Below are 17,757 nucleotides of genomic sequence, written 5' to 3'. Positions count from 1 at the left end.
AGTGAGTAGCTGTATGGGTGCGTGAGTAGCTGTATGGGTGCGTGAGTGCTAGTGGCAAGGGCTATATTGGTGATTGAATGGCTGTGTGATTAACTGGTTGTGTGAGTGGCTTTATGGGTACAAGAGTACCTGTGTCAACGACTGTATGGGTGAATGAGAGGATGTGTGCGTAGCTGTATGTGAGTGCTAGTGTCAGTGTCTGTATGGGTGAGTGAGTGGCTGTGTGAGTGAGGGGCTTTGTGAGTAGCTGTATGGGTGAATGGGTGTTACATAGAGTGGAGTTGCGTAGATCGGAGTAGATTGTCATGGAGTGGCATAGAGTTGAGTTGTGTAGGAGAGTGAAATGGCAGAGTGTTGTGGAGTGTCATGGAGTGTTGAGGAGTAGTGTGTCTTAGAATAGAGTGGAGTAAGGTGGCATGGAGGGAGTTGCGCAGAGCATCATGGAATGGAGTAGTGTTGTAGAGTGGCATAGAGAGGAGTAGAGTGTCATAAATTGGAGTATCCTAGAGTGTAGTGTTGTTGAGAGGCCTAGAGTGAAGTGGTTAAGGTATAGTGGTGCAGAGTAGACTGGCGTAGAGTCCATTTCTTTTCATTAAAGTGATGTAGAGTGCGGTGACCTATAATAGAGTGCATTGGTGTAGAGTGCAGTGGTGCAGAGTGCACTGGTGCATAATAGATGAGAGGGGAGTGATTCAGAGTGCAGGGGCGTAAAGTGACATAAAGTTGAGTGGTGCAGTGTATTGTCAACAGCATAGAGAAGATTGGTGCAAAATAGAATAGAGTGACGTAGAGTGCAGTGATGTAGAACACAATGGTGTAAAGTGTAGTGCTGCAGAATACAGCGGCTTTGAGTTCAGTCTTGCAGAGTACAGAGGCGTAGAGTACTGTGGTGCAGAGTAGAATAGAGTGGCGAAGATTGCAGTTACATAGAGCATAATGGTGTAGAGTGGCGTAGCTTGCAGTGGTGTAGCATGCAGTGGCAGAGGATGCAGTCTTTCAGGGTATAGTGTCTTAGAGTAGAGTGGTGCAGAGTAGTTGGTGTAGAGTGCATTGAGTTTCAGTAAATTGGTTAGTGCTTTGGTGCTGTGTTCAGTGGTTTAGAGTAGAGTGCCAAGAGGGCATTTGCGTAGAGGGCAGAGTTGCAAAGTAGATTATCATAGAGTGCAGTGGTGCAGATCAGAGTGGCATAGGGAGCAGTGGCGTGGAGTACAGTTGTGCTGTGTAGAATAGAGTGGTGTAGAGTTCAATATCGTATAGTGCAGTGGCCTAAAGTGTTGCAGAGTAGAATCTAGTGGCTTAGAGTGCTGTGGTGCAAAGTAACTTGTTGTAGACTGCATTGGTATAGAGTGCATTTGTCACAGAGTTCATTAGAGTGGCATGGCCCTGAATGTAATGGCACCAGGTTCAGTGGTGCAGAGGCATAGAGTAGAGAGGATTGGTGCACAGTAGAATATAGTGGCTTAGTGTTTTGGCATAGAGTGCACTGGCGTAGAGTTGAGTGATGTAGAGTGCAGTGGTGCATATTAGAGTAGTCTGGGGTAGGGTCCATTGGCATAGAGTGAGTGGTGTGGAGTGGCGTAGAGTGGAATGTGCATCATGTGGTAGCACACTGCCACTACACGCAACACATTTTCGATTGAAACTACCATTACATTTCCCCAGTCCCACAGTTTTACTAACAAAAATACACAGCGAACAAACAATGATGTGTGGAAATGTCATCACATAGAGTATTGATTTGTTATGATCGTATTAAAATATTTTTTCCACCACACTTGTGTTTCATTTATGCTTTTCTAAATCTGAAATATCTGCACAGTTCATTTAAAGACATTTAAATGTTTGTAGAAAAACATTGTACAGCCTTCCTCTAGCACTCTCTCAGTAGCCAGCATGATTGCCAGATAAGTCCCCTAGAGTATGTATGTGTGTGTGTGTGTATATATATATATATATATATATATATATATATATATATATATATATATATTCACTGAAAAAACCATAGGTTTCAGCCACGTTATAGTTAGGAATTAGCATTTTAAAAACCTTAGAAATTCACTGAAAAAACCATAGGTTTCGCACATGTTATAGTTAGCTCGACATTTCACTCAAACAAAACCATTGAAATTCCCCCGTTATAGTTAGTTCAGCTAACTATAACTCGCGCACCCACAATGCACCGCTGATGACGTCACATATTACATCACTCATGACATGGTAAAATGTGACGTCCTCAGCAGTGCATTGCGGGCGCGCGAGTTATAGTTAGCTGAACTAACTATAATGGGGGAATTTCAATGGTTTTGTATGAGTGAAATGTCCAGCTAACTATAACATGGGTGGCGGTCCCTGGGGCAGTGTGGGGGGGATTGGGCCCCCCACACTTTTTTTGTATAAAGCCCCCAGGATTTGGCCTTCAGGGGGGGTAATAAACATTAAAGCGCTGGAGCAGCGCTTTGTTTTTTTTGTTTTTTTGGGGGATCAGCAGAATACGCTTACCCTACGCACATCCCGCGATTAAAAAAATAAAATAATAATAATAATAATTTTGGGGCCTTGGAGTTCCTTGTGGGACCCCCAAGCAGGCATAGGGGGTCAGGGTGTTTCTACCCTGTCCCCTTTTCTTGTTTTTCGCGTTTCTTTTTCTTTTCTCGGCTGCCAACACTTCCTGGTTTGGAGTGTTGACAGCCAATTAGCATAAAGCTCGTGCTCGGGAGGATACGCATACGGTACTTCGTCTGTAGATATATCTATGATTTTACTTTTGATGTTCTCAGGAACTACTGACCGGATTTACACCATTTAACAAAAAGCGTAATCTGCGAACCAAACTCTACCTTTTTGCCAAATTTGGTGTAATTCCATTCAGCAGTCCGGGCTGTAACCGTGTCTAAAGGTCCCTATGGAAAATTGCATGGGGAAAACACGTTTTGGGACCCCCTTTTTTCTCATCCCCCGCTTGACGAATCAGCCCGAAACTTTCAGGATAGGAGCGGAGCGCCACATCTTCTTAGAGAATTCTGCGAAGATTCGTCGACCGGCGCCAAAGTTATTCCAAATGGAATGTTGCGGATTTCCTATGGAAACAAGGTCCTAACTATAACTACCTACTGGCAACCGCCAGTAGGATGGATATATATATATATATATATATATATATATATATATATATATATATATATATATATATATATATCAATAGGCCATTCAAAACAACCCATACCCTTTGTCTGGCTAGATCATGGAGTTGAAATCTCATCTCAGCCTCCCCAAAGGGCATCACTTGGAAATTACATCATTCTCTGCACTGCCAATTGACTTTGGAGGAATCTTGGGGTGTGTGGTCTCCCCCCCCGTGAGTAATATCCTTGTCAATCGCCCGGCTGGGCGATGGCTCGGGTGGACTTCGAGGGGGCTGGGAACACACACCCATCATTATTTATCGATAAAAATCGTAATGCTGCTTATATTGGATCATCAACTTTTGATTATTATTATTTTCACTGTGCACTGGTTTTAACTTGTTAGGAATTTACAAGGAGATGCATACAACAGATTTCCTAACAGTTGTGGTTTTGGTTATTATTTAGGGTTGGGTTATGGGTCATTAAGACCAACCTCACATTTATTTACTTTTTGCACTAAATACTAAGACATGGCATTTGTGGCACCCTAATGCTTGAATCGCTACAAAATATGTTTGTATTGTAATTGTATGTTTAAATGAATATGGAGTCCGTCCCAAATTTGGGGAGTGTACAACATTCTAGGTCGAACTTGGATGTAATTAGGATTAAGAGGACCGCTTTGGACCACCAATTCTTAATCTGCTAGGTTGAGAAATTTTGATTGTGGACCCAGGGACTGATTAGTATGCACAATTGCACAATAATGCTGGATTTGCACAAATATTGATGATGCACGGTATGCACTTTATAGAGTAAGCACGCAGCACTTTATAGTTACTTATCCGCTGTCCCTTGGGCTGAGTCTCAACTCAAGAAACATACAGAGTGAGCTGGCATGAAGGCCTGAAACATAATAATGAGGTTTTTTTAGAACTGTTCTAATGTTTATAAATGTTTTAGAAACCGTGTTCATTATCTATATGGCGGTCCCATTTACCTTATCCTAACCAATCATGCACTAGGACTCTTCATTTAAATCATGAATTTTAAAACATGTATTTTACAATGATTTCCAAAGAAACAAGTAATGGATTTTAATCCGTAATGAACATATTATTTTAGCGAATTTCACATGCTTATTCTAATGTATTTTACATCTATTTTTGAAGAATTATGTGTCATTGTGGGGTGCTACGCCAAGTGTTTCTTCTATGTTTACACGCGTTTTTGCACAGGTGATGTTAATTTTTTCACGTACTAGCACTTTAAAAGGTGTACCCGGAAGTTCAAGCGCTGTCATGTGAACAAGGCTCCGCTGAGCCGAAACGTCTGTGACACTTTCTGCCTAATAAAAGTTTGTAACACCTCGAGGTCCGTGTCCGGTGTCCTGTTTGCTGGCTGTGGAAGCAGCGTGTGCTGGAGCGATACGGAGTTCACAATATATATATATATATATATATATATATATATATATATATATATATATATATATATATATATATATATATATATATATATATATATATATATATTCACTGAAAAAACCATAGGTTTCAGCCACGTTATAGTTAGGAATTAGCATTTTAAAAACCTTAGAAATTCACTGAAAAAACCATAGGTTTCGCACATGTTCTAGTTAGCTCGACATTTCACTCAAACAAAACCATTGAAATTCCCCCGTTATAGTTAGTTCAGCTAACTATAACTCGCGCACCCACAATGCACTGCTGATGACGTCACATATTACATCACTCATGACATGGTAAAATGTGACGTCCTCAGCAGTGCATTGCGGGCGCGCGAGTTATAGTTAGCTGAACTAACTATAATGGGGGAATTTCAATGGTTTTGTATGAGTGAAATGTCCAGCTAACTATAACATGGGTGGCGGTCCCTGGGGCAGTGTGGGGGGGGATTGGGCCCCCCACACTTTTTTTTATAAAGCCCCCAGGATTTGGCCTTCAGGGGGGGTAATAAACATTAAAGCGCTGGAGCAGCGCTTTGTTTTTTTTGTTTTTTTGGGGGATCAGCAGAATACGCTTACCCTACGCACATCCCGCGATTAAAAAAAAAAAAAAAATAACAATAATAATTTTGGGGCCTTGGGGTTCCTTGTGGGACCCCCTAAGCAGGCATAGGGGGTCAGGGTGTTTCTACCCTGTCCCCTTTTCTTGTTTTTCGCGTTTCTTTTTCTTTTTTCGGCTGCCAACACTTCCTGGTTTGGAGTGTTGACAGCCAATTAGCATAAAGCTCGTGCTCGGGAGGATACGCATACGGTACTTCGTCTGTAGATATATCTATGATTTTACTTTTGATGTTCTCAGGAACTACTGACCGGATTTACACCATTTAACAAAAAGCGTAATCTGCGAACCAAACTCTACCTTTTTGCCAAATTTGGTGTAATTCCATTCAGCAGTCCGGGCTGTAACCGTGTCTAAAGGTCCCTATGGAAAATTGCATGGGGAAAACACGTTTTGGGACCCCCTTTTTTCTCATCCCCCGCTTGACGAATCAGCCCGAAACTTTCAGGATAGGAGCGGAGCGCCACATCTTCTTAGAGAATTCTGCGAAGATTCGTCGACCGGCGCCAAAGTTATTCCAAATAGAATGTTGCGGATTTCCTATGGAAACAAGGTCCTAACTATAACTACCTACTGGCAACCGCCAGTAGGATGGATATATATATATGGATATATATATATATATATATATATATATATATATATATATATATATATATATATATATATATATATATATATATATATATATATCTCAATAGGCCATTCAAAACAACCCATACCCTTTGTCTGGCTAGATCATGGAGTTGAAATCTCATCTCAGCCTCCCCAAAGGGCATCACTTGGAAATTATATCATTCTCTGCACTGCCAATTGACTTTGGAGGAATCTTGAATACCACCCTCTGTGCTCTAGGGTGGGGAGAGAGTTCTGTTAAAAAGGGCCGTGCCTAAAGGTTAGGAGGGTTTTGTGCCCCGTATGCCCCTCCACCCCTCCCCAGCAACTATGCTTAAGTTCTGTGATCTTTCATTTCCTCTCCTAGCCACGAAAAAGAGCTGGAAGGGTTGTTTGTTTTTTCCGGTGTAAAGTAAAAAGGAGTTAACTCTCACCTAGCTGGGGAGGGATTTGGTAGCCATTCAACTTGCCTAGTGGTGGAGAGTGATAGTACGTGGCCCTTACCTTGCCCAAGAGTTTGGTATTTGATAACCTCCTCCTTACTCAGGTTGTGGGTTGTTCCTTGATAGCCCCCTGCTGTTTACAGTGTCACACATTATTTTAAACATAACATAACTTGTAATATCCCTAATAAAGTAATCGTGAATACACATTTTAGTTTTTTTGTCTAATTATATGTATTTTTTGTTTACTCTAGTGGCATTGATATCCGTTGTGATGCTGTATTTTGTGAACCAACTAACTAGTAAGTTTAACAAATTTACGTTGCGATATACTCTTAAAATGCTATGTCCTGCAGATTCAATTGAAATTTGCAAAACAGCATATAAACCAGATTGTCGCATGTCTCCTATAATCTTGAACATACTTTTCATAGTGCTTTTAATTTTTTTGGGGTGGACATTTAAGGGAGATTTCAGTTTTTATAATATTTTTCTCTGTTGAGAGTTAAAGGCAGTTTGAGGCGTGCAAACTAAGGAGAAGTTAAAAGTATGATTTTATCTACTGTTTAAGAGATGAATGTTTTGGCAGTGATACGAAATGAGTTTTTATCAATTCTAGGCGGTGAACTTAATTTATCTGCTTGGAAGAGGATGAAATTACAAAAGGAGGCTGAAATTGAGTAAGTACACTTTTAACATTGTTGCTGCAGTATGACTCCTGTATAAATATTCTTTCGTAACTGGCATTACAAATGTTTTAAGTTTAGCTCATGAGACGTAACAGTTAAATATTTTTCCACAGTCATTGTATTATTTAGTATATTATATTGTTTATACAATATATTCATCCAATCTAAACCTAGAATTAGGTATTATTATCCAACCTCATTTAAAAACGTAATTTGTATTAGTCGTGTAACCATAACATTAACATTGTTCATGAACACTTATTTAATGTATGCCCTGTTAAACTTCTAGGCGAATAGGTTGTGTATTGGATGCGAGGCCATACTTCCTTGTGAAGTGCTTTACTCTGCGTTGTAGCGAACCTGAATAGGATGATTTAAGGTCAAAAGAAAAGTCACTTTTGATGACGGAGCAAGACGAGCCCTTACTTTTAGAACACTAGAGTATTGTGTTGAGTGATGTGGTATTTCTGTTCCGAACACAGTATAGGCTTATGGTTCATTGCAGTGGAGGTTGTCTAACTCCAATCATCAAGGGGCATAAACATCCTCTGTTGCTGCCATGGAATCCCACAGTGGTATTATGCTCAATCCATTTTACACAACAGACTTTAGAAGTACTTGATCTATCTCTTGCCACCTTTTGTTTCTTCACTGCCCTTAAACAGATAACCTAGTTGCAATAAAACGTATTGAAATTGATTTGTGCAAGTTGTTTTCCGGCTAAGGATCTGACGCATTTGACAGAAATACAGGATTTGCTAATATGTTGAGGTCTGTAGCAAGATTGTTGATTGCAACTTGATGGAGTGCTTTAGAAATATTGTCAGGCTTGCAAGTAATGTATCCTCATCACATAACATTATCTTGCCTTCAGCAACTAGGGACTTCTCATTATCTGGCTAGTTTAGATTTTAATGAACAAAATAGATTGCTTTCTTTGTAGGTCAATAGGCTATCAATAATATACATTTGTATGTAAATTAGCTGAACATTCTGGTAAATATTCCATCTAAGGAAAAGGCAGTTGACTTTCACAGGTAGATTTTAGTTATTTGCAAGCACTTCAACAACAAGGAAGCATGTAAGTGACCATATCTTTCAGCGTTAATATATAGTTAGTTTAAAAGTAGTCATTGTCATGTATGTCATAGAATCTAATTGCCACTAAATGTCTGGGGAACAGTTCTTAAGGTGCTTCAGGTGACAATAGGCCTTGAGATGGTTGGGGATCCATATCATTACTCTTGAAATACAGAGCTGTTTTGCAACGTGTACAGTTTGCACGGTCTTCTTTTGCATTTTACGTCGGTGCCCATCAACCTATTCTTTATAGTGTTTCAGATTTTGAAACAGCAGCTTTTTGAGGTGTTCTATTTGTGTTAAAGTATTCTTATCCCTTAATATAAGCATATTTCACTAGCAAATGTAGACGTAATCTAGATTAAATAAACGTACCTGACCCAGATTTATTGCTGTTTTATGAAGTATGTAGCAACATTTGAAAATTGACTAAAAGAAAATCTTGCATGCTTAACTCACGTAAGTTACATATGTTCCTTCACTTATCCTTCCACTTCCTTAAGATTCCTGACTAGAATTTAATTTAAGCAGAATGCTTGCCTAGAACAACATAGCTATGTGCCTTTTTGTATGACTCTGGTACTCACCAAACTTCTCAGTCGCAGAACTGGTGCATTCTCTTTTTGCTACATCCCTTTATACTCCATAGCAGTACATTTTTGGTCCCTTACCTCCCACTATGATGCATCTTCATTGTTGCTGTCCCTTCAAAATGGCAAAGGACGCCTCAGTACTAACATTCTTAGCTGTCAGGCTAAAGTTCCAGTATTGATGTATTTGTATTAAATGTGCCTGACGCTGCACGTGTTGCATGGCACGCAACACTTCTGACCTATATCAGATATTTTCAGGCAATGCACTGTTGATGATCTGCCTAAGCCCATGTACTTGAAAGCATTCCTTTCCTGTTGAACTTGAGCCATTTTTTTATAACCCCCCCATTGCTCACTTTAGTGCTTTGGTTTTACACCTAAAACTGTTTTACAGTAGATGCAGCAGTGGTTCCCCTTACCCTTTTCTCACTGTCCATGAGCTCCACTCGTGAAAAGATGTTAACTCATACTGTCATCCACTCTCCACCTCTTTCTCTTCACACTTCTAAATCGTATTCTGTGGTGTGCCCACAGACATAGCAGGTCTGTTTTGGCTTCCCTCTGTGTTGCTGTCAAACGTACAGAAATAAATGGTTGCCAGATTTATCTTCTCTTCCTCTAATCCCAGTGATACTGAACAGTAATAATACTACAAAAATACAAATGAACACTTGGCACTGAAAAACAAATTGTGTGCCATATTTCTAAATTTATCGGCCAAGGTAGTACCAGAGTACAGCGTCCTAGGCAGGAGCACATATGGTGCAAAACACAACAGAGAGGCAATCCTTTAGACTAATGGTCCTTTACCTTTCATCCGAGCACGTCTCTGGGGGTCTGCACCTGTTTGGTAAAATTCGATGTTATTGAAATGAGTCAATTAACCCCTTCCATGCTGGTGACGAACCCCAGCCGTCATGCACTAAAGTGCTCGTGTGCTGATGACGGCTGGGGTTCGTCATGGCCCGCCCCTGTTCGTTTGTTTACCGCACAGGGGCGGAAACGTGCCAGCATGGAAGGGGTTAAAATGAATAGTCTATACACATAAGGAAGGAAAATTGAAAATTTGAAAACTTTTTCTACATTTAATAATTACACAACATATTTCAGTATTTGAGCATTTGTTTGGGGTATACTTGTTTTTGTGTTCTTGTTTTGCACTTCAAATCATAAACATTGCTTCGAGGGGTCCCTGACTACCAATAATGGCTCAGTTGGGGTCCCCGGATTTCAGGAATGATTTAGTAAGGGGTCCACAGAATTGAAAAGGTTACCAACTGCTTTTTTTTTTTTAGACCTTTTCAACCTTGCTTTGATTTGTTAGTGGCAGCTAGTGAAAGCACTACCTTCTTGACAGCCCATGCACATTTTTGAGATTCAATGCCATTTTAAGTTTTTCTGCAAGAGTTGGGTATTGGGCAGGTAGTGGACACTAGTGCTGGGTCATTCATGTCCCTTAAATTTAAGACTAGTTTGAGATTGCTGTGGGGTCTACACAAGCAAGAAGCTCCTCTATTAGGAAAGTGCCAATTCACACCTGATAAGATTTCGGAAGCAAGTCAGAATCTAAGGCTGACCATCCAACTACTGCAGATTATTCTTCTGGAAATGGATGAAAATGTCCTGTATGACCTACCAGGCCTGGAAAGACATTTCCAAGAGGATTAAAGACTAATACTGGCCCTCTAAACCTTTTATTCTTAATTTTAGTACTTCTGCTGGGTGAGGCCCTTCCATGTTGTAGCGTATGACACAGCTTTGCGGTGTAATTTAGTTTGCAGTGATCATCAGCATATTAAGATAGATTTTGCCAAACCTAACCCTAACTGACCGAGTCAATTTGCAGATGAAGCTGCCAACTGACATTTTGTGACCTAGTATTTACTATGAATGCATCTTTACATTGATATTTTCGTAGTGTAATATACAAATGTAATAATATTACAGCTTAAGAAGTTATTTTTTGTGGGGCCACTTGTATAGGAGGAAGAATCTTCTATTGTATTTCAATGGTGTTTTGCCAGGAGCCTAAGCAGGTAGGTCTTTTGTGGTTTTGGTGCAGTAATCCTCAGTTACCACTGACACTGGATTGCACATCATGTGCCATTTAATTATTTATTTCACTATTAAGTGGATGCATAAGAGTTATTGTATTATTGTGGTCATTCAGTCTGCAACAATGCCTACGAACCATATGGTCAAGGTAATGTGCATAAATACCTTTTATCCAGAGGCACTAGAAAACTAATTACTTCCCAAGTGTGCTTCAGTTCCCACTAGGGGGCTGATTACGATGTCGGGTGGAGTTTCCTCTGCCTGACATAGTCTCTATCATGTGACCCACGACACCCGGTCGGCAGTCCTGACCGATTAATTCGGAGGCGAACAAACACTGTTCGGTTGCATTCCTATACTTTACAATGGGAGCATGCTTTCCGGCTGGAATGCATGCTTCTATTGTAAAATAGAAGGTGCAGTTCATCCCTGACCCGTGGCAGGCACCTCAATGTGCCTGCCACAGGGTGCAGTGATAAACAGGGGGGGCACCATTTGTGTCCCCTCTTCCTCCAAGTGCACATAAGGGGGCCTGGCTGGGGGCCTCTAATGTAGAGTTCCGACAGCCTTCCGGTTTTGGTAGGGCCGGCACGGAAAGGCTGCCGAAACTCAACATCATAATCCCACAGGTGGAAAGAGCCGCCCATGGGATTAATAGCAGCATTCTGACTGGCGGACAGGCTCTCCGAGCCCATCAGAATGACCGCTCAGATTCCTTTCCGACCGTCTCCATCGTAATGAGGCAGTCAGAAAGGAACCCGACCGGCATATTACAATGCAGTCGGAAAGGCTCTGAACAACTGTCGGAGCCTTTTCTGACTGCATCGTAATCGGCCCCCATGTGTCTAAACTGACAAGTTCACATTGATGGGTCTCTTTTGTGCAGCAGCTTATTGTATCTGATATGGGTTTTTTACGCAAATCCCTGGCATTGTTTGTTACTTTGATGTTTAACATAAGGTAAAACAATAACCTTGATTTGATATCTTGTTTAATTATTAGTAACTCTCACAACGCTAATGTTTTGCAGAAAAGAATGTTGAATAAATATCCAGAAGTACAGATCGTGTGATCAGCAACACGTCAGCTGGAAGAATACTAGTTATTTCAAGCTCTATGTGTAGTTGATGTACTTTTTTAGTAGTTACCTGCTTTTTCAGAGCACTTCGTAGCAAAATGTTAATGAATTTATTAACTGTTAAAGAAATATAAAATTTTAATTGTTTATATTTTTTTATAAGTATCAGAAGGGAAGTCTAGGGAATAATTTAATCAAAGAAATGATCCATTTTATATTTGAAAAATGCAGTTCCTATTTTAACTAAGCACTTGCAGTTATGACATTAAGTTTGTAAATGCAAACGCACCATGTTTTACGCTAGAATGAACATTGTCAGATGTAATTATACACTTTTTTAATGTAGCACTTATCACCACATTTTTTGCTTCCTAACACGGTAAATAATAGGTGGAACTAAGATGAACATTTCTTCGTTCCCAATGTATTTATATACGAATCATCAAAGACCACGGTCATGCTGCAGTTTTAATGTATGATCTATCTGCAGGTTACACATACATGTTGCAAAAATAATTTTATTTCTGCAATCATTGTTACTTAAATATAGTATGCATTGCAAAGTAATGCTCTTTTTTGACAGCACTTGATAAATATTTTTAATATATTTTTATTTTTTATTTTGCAAAATGTTTTTAGAAAATGCTTTTTGCAAGCTTGCCTCTTGGATGTCTCATGTCCTGTTTTTTCTTAAGTGATATATTTTTCACATACAGACAAATGGAATATATTTTATGGGTGCCCTTTATTGAGGTGCACTTGACTGCCTTAAATGGTATGTCTGACACATAACATATAGTGCACACAATATTATACTTTGAAGAACACAAAGTTTGTTTGTAAGTAAGTGATTACAAACATATCATGGCTTTATATTTAAGATGTTGTGCGTTTTTCTTATATTTTCTAATTGTTAATATTGATATGCATATGTAGCAAAAAATACTTTGTTCCTCTTGTGTGGTAAGCATTGATGATCAGGGACATTTTGTTTGCCAATTGCAATAGGGCTTCTTCCTTTTTTGATTCAGTGACTTTACCGACAATAATGTCTATTACTAAAAGCTGGTGCTGTATTTATACACATATTGCCTTGAGAGCATATATACATTGCATTTGCCCAACTATAAAAGTAAAGACAAACAACAAGTAGTTGCAAAAGTAACCTTAAGAATTCAGGATTTTACTAGGAACCGAAGGAGGAAACCCTTTTTTAGGCATATTGATGTTTGCAATCTCTCTTTTTCATGATCTCTATTGTGTTAAACAACAATTTCTGATGTAATTAGCATAATCTTGATTTAGAACAGGTACAGCTCCTAAATATAATCGACATCCCATGCTAACTCTTCACTGACTCTTTAATAAGATGTTTACCTGCAGTAGAGATAGACCGTTTTCATGGGTGTGTGTATATTTTGGCTGATACGATCCCACGCTTCAGCTTCAGTGTTACAAATTATAAACTCCTAATAATAACCTTATAAAATAGGCTTTTCGTCAAGGCAATCCCTGCGGATGTATCTTTTAACTGCACTTTACAGTAGTTTTTTTTTCTGATTAATAGCCCAGAGGTAACTCAGTGTACTTTTAAATATTAAGTATGGGTCGATCATGTAACAGATTCTAATTTTACATACTTTTACTGGTAAACAAAAGTTTTTTGTGAAGAAGTATAATGGTAGCTGAGGCACTGTAATTAATCTCTGAAGTTCAAGCTACGTGTTCTCTTTAACACCACTAGCACTTAATGTTTTTAGTCAATCACTGTTTTCCTGAATCACTTAAATAACGTGATTAATTAGCACTTGCAATATGTTAAGTGAGAAGCAGTACCAGTCACTGGCATATATTGTTTAATCTGGATGAAAGCACTTGATTTCTTTGTGCCTGTTACTGTAAATAACCTGGGAGCACTTTTCAGCATCAGCACTTATCGAAAAGTTATGCATTGTAACTGTTATTGTGAAATGTTTATCTGTAGCCTGCTGACTTTTCTTATTATGAACACATCTTCTTTTATGATGCATATTTTATAGAATTGTAGTTCCTTCAAATATGTTCTTACCTTTACAATACTCATTCTTATGTTACAGTGCATGGTGGTTTTGCATGCTGTTTTAATAGCACTTAAGTTTTAACAAAAAATAACATTGCACTTTTCAATTCCTGCACCAACTTTACTAATTGAATAAACTTGTTTACCCACTAAATGCACTGGCTTGTCTCGAATTTCTTATGGTGTGGTTAATACTTTTCTTTTTGGACATTGATATATTTTTCCTTCAGAATTAGGCACCTACAGTTAGGTGAGGATTTCATTCTTTATCATTGTACTTTTCTAAATCAATGACCATATTCGTTGTTCATTATTAAAAGTAACAAAAGTTGTATATTTTCTATTGTTGATCATGTAATACATTCACTTACTGTTTTTAGGGCAGAGAAACAGGCATTCCTTCGGCGACAAAGTCAGAATGATTTAGCCAAGTTAAAGCCCATGAGCGCTTTCGGTGTAAGAAACCGATATCTTTCCAGACTTGGAGCTCAGGTTTGTGTATTTGTTTGTTTTATTCACATCTTCGCTATCGTACTGGCAGAGCAGATTCCTTGTTGCATAAAGGGCATTTGTTCAGGGCCCATTCTAATATTACAACGCATGTGTTGATTACAAAATCCTCTGTTGAAATCTAAGCGATGTCAAATTTGCAAATGTCAACTGACATTCATAAGGCACAAGTTCTAAAGAACCCTGTGATTTATCCTTCCTGGACATGGTTCCTTTTGAATTTCCTGCATCTGTAAATGTGTGTGTTCAATTGATAAAACACAAACCTAGTTTCAAAGCAAGGGAGTGCAATACAGGAAAATATTTTACAGAACAAATGTGAATCGGGTAGGTAGAGATGGTGTGTGTGCGACTTTGGTAGGTAGGTTGAGGAACTCAAAGGTGCGTTGAATAGATGAGAGGTTATACTTTACAGGAATCCCGCTGTAAAACAATGAGGTGTTGCTTGAAGAGGTGAGTTTTCTGCGTATTCTAAATTTGGAGGAGACAATCCGCTTTTTTAGGCCCATCATTTCTGTACAGACAAGGGAGGATGTGCACATTACCAAGGTTCCTCTTAGCATGGAATCTTAAACTGTGCATGCAGATGTACGCTGTGAAATGAGAAATGAGCACACTTGAAATACCTCTCCTATTCAATTAGCCACTTCAGTTTTTTTGGAGGGGTAGCTGGGGGCTACCGTGGGTAAATCCTGCCATGTAGTAGAATGTCTCTGAGTATGTTCAATATAGACAGTCCTGTATAATTGTACAAACCCACACGAGAAGACCTTCAGCTTGTATTTATACTTGCATATCTCTAATACTTTGTTAGTGTGAAACTTGTGTCCCAGAGTCACAATGCTAGTGCACTCCAAATTGGATAGTTCACATACTCCCATCAGGCACTTGACCCTCCTATGTAAGTTTGAACAAGCAGTAAACAATTAGTTAAGGATGTGGGGCAAGTTAGGATCTCAGATTCACAATGGCACTGTAAATAGCACTCAGTAAAATCCATGTTTAGTCAAAGCTCAAGTTAAGGACTAACATGTCTTTGATTAACTATTAATTACGTGTAACAATTAAAATCGATTGACTACGGGATATATAGAAGTGTTCAGGTCCCATCAGTTTTAGAGGGGTGATTGACTGCATACAGCCAAGGATTGTGGAAGAAAAATGGTCCCGTCCAATAGAAAGGCTAACTAGTTATCCCAAATCTCACCCCCACTCACAAAACGGTTCTTACCCTTCGAAAAGCTTTTAGATGCTCCTGGTGATGTCCAGCTGGTCCAATATTTTGTCATGAGTTTCCAGTTGTAACACAGTCCAGGTAAGGGGTTTTCAGTGATCAGCCAAGTGCCCATCTCGTGTCTTTAAGTTGGGTACTGTAGACTGTAGTGAGCCAGTTCATGTGATTTGATCCCAAGGTACTTTTTTCTTTGAATCTACCATTCACAGTCTAGTGTTTCCGGTCAACAAGCCTCCTTGGAGTTGAGATGAACGCAATGAACAAGGTAATAGTTGATAGATCAAGTACTTCCAGCCCTCTGTGTGTCAAGACTAGCTCCCTCATGAACAAGGTAATAGTTGATAGATCAAGTACTTCCAGCCCTCTGTGTGTCAAGACTAGCTCCCTCAACTAAAGAGAGGGTCTTCTTTACTCACAAGTTTGATTCATCCTCCCACTGTTGGAAGAGTATTCTGTAGTTTATTGCTGGCTAGATTTCACAAGCTTCCTTGCACAGCTGCTCAGATGGCATGTGTATTTTCCTCCATCTGGAAGCTTGGTCCCCTCCCATTGGCAAGAGAAATGGCCACAACCAAGGAAACTGAGTGAATTTCATCCAAACAGGCAAACTAATTCTTGTAGAAAGAGAACAGGCTGGATACTTCCCCTACTAACCGTTGTAAACCAGTTTAGCAAAGGCATGAGGACGAGTGTAAACTTAGTTTTGTTGTACTATATGAGAATTATCCTTCCAGCCCAAAAAAACCCAGCTTGGGAGGACCAATTTGACCCTTGCACTCACTGGTCCATTAGAAGAACTACACATACTCCTGCATAAAATGGGCACTCTTCATTGGGATCAATGGCATAATGAAGCCAAGGCAAGGTCCCCACTTAAGAGTACTACATAATATGAATAGAGAGGGCTTAAATAACTTCCATTCTAATAGTACACATCCTGCCATCACAGATAATTTTGGTGTCGAACAAAAACAATGACATTGTCGCGCTCACTGGAGCTAAAACAGAGTCATCCAGACAACGCTGAAGGGTAAAAGCATCATTTCTTTACAACACCAAAGTATATATAACAGGTGTCAACTCAGAATACCTTTGGGACTGGAAACTGGGAGATCCATGCTTCCCTGAGTTAACTGTTCTGTTTGGCACAGTAGGATTATGCAGGCTAACCACACTCGCAATCCGAGAAAGTGTCTTTTGTTGTCCCTTGTGAGTACTCTGGTGTACTGAGCTGTAAAGTTTTTGCAGCTTCTAGGTGGCTGAGTTCCTCGAGGTGTTCTCCATGTAGACAGACAGTCTTTTCTGTCTTTCAACCTGCTTCTCTCCTTATTACGATCAGTACGACTCTTTTCAATGGTCTTTTCGATGGTCAAGTACAAAAGCAGTCCTTCCATGGTTTAGACCTTTTCCTAGCTGGAGAAGGAAAACTACCATGAAAGGCCTTTGTATGTCTATTGAATTCTCTAAACGTATGCAGTCTCCTCATAGTTTGCCAAATTGCAAAACTGTTCCCACGAAAGTCAATTCTTTATACCAAGTGGTAGTCCTGTGATTGGAATCTAAAAAATAAAAAGTGTAATTGAAAGTTTCAAGCATTTGATCAATCTTGATCCATTTTAATATTCAAGTTCATTTCCAAACAGAAGAAGCATTGGATTTAACTGAAAGTTGTATTTTTCAATATTAAGGCCTTCTAGTAGCTGGTAACTCACAGCACACCAAATTAAGGAGTAGCTTTGGATATAGGGCAGAGAAATTAGTTTATATAGGAAAGATGTTCAGTAAGCCGTATGTTTTCGGTTTTAGATTCACATGTTGAGTATACTCCTCCCATCTAGTATTTGGTCTGGAAATTGCAAATTGTTTTTCTTTATTTGTATAGTCTTTGGTGTTTATGACTAGAAAGCCTCATCAGGGTCACCTGGAAGACCCACAATTCTTTAGGGCACAGACTCCAACTTGTATTTCTTTTTTTTCATCTGATATCATTAGCGTAATCAACCAGGGAGAGTACTATCATTCTGTACAGGCCCTCATTGTTTCCTACATGGAAAAGTTTAACCTTGTGCACAGCCTTGTGGCCTCACACATCTGTCACACACACATTCCAAAATACACAATTTTGGGATATAAGCCAGCTTGAAAAGTAGGACACTGTACATCAATTGTCTCAATGTAAGTAACAA

General features: G+C 39.4%; 1 protein-coding gene across 2 annotated transcripts in view; it reads left to right on the top strand.

Moving 5' to 3' along the window:
• MFSD1 (major facilitator superfamily domain containing 1) overlaps nt 1–17,757 on the top strand; it is a 144,144-nt gene that overhangs the window by 104,743 nt on the left and 21,644 nt on the right. Inside the window, exons 14-16 of one of the 2 annotated variants that reach the window (XM_086944219.1) lie at nt 6,528–6,575; nt 6,893–6,953; nt 14,208–14,319. In XM_086944219.1, coding sequence (XP_086800345.1) covers nt 6,528–6,575; nt 6,893–6,953; nt 14,208–14,319 — 221 coding nt within the window. Of the gene's footprint in view, nt 1–6,527; nt 6,576–6,892; nt 6,954–11,720; nt 13,982–14,207; nt 14,320–17,757 lie in introns of those variants that run through there. The other variant, XM_086944220.1, reaches the window with a different exon arrangement.

Source organism: Lissotriton vulgaris, chromosome 11 (assembly GCF_964263255.1).
Source record: "Lissotriton vulgaris chromosome 11, aLisVul1.2, whole genome shotgun sequence".
Taxonomy (NCBI): domain Eukaryota; kingdom Metazoa; phylum Chordata; class Amphibia; order Caudata; family Salamandridae; genus Lissotriton; species Lissotriton vulgaris.
This window is presented reverse-complemented; position numbering and strand designations above follow the sequence as displayed.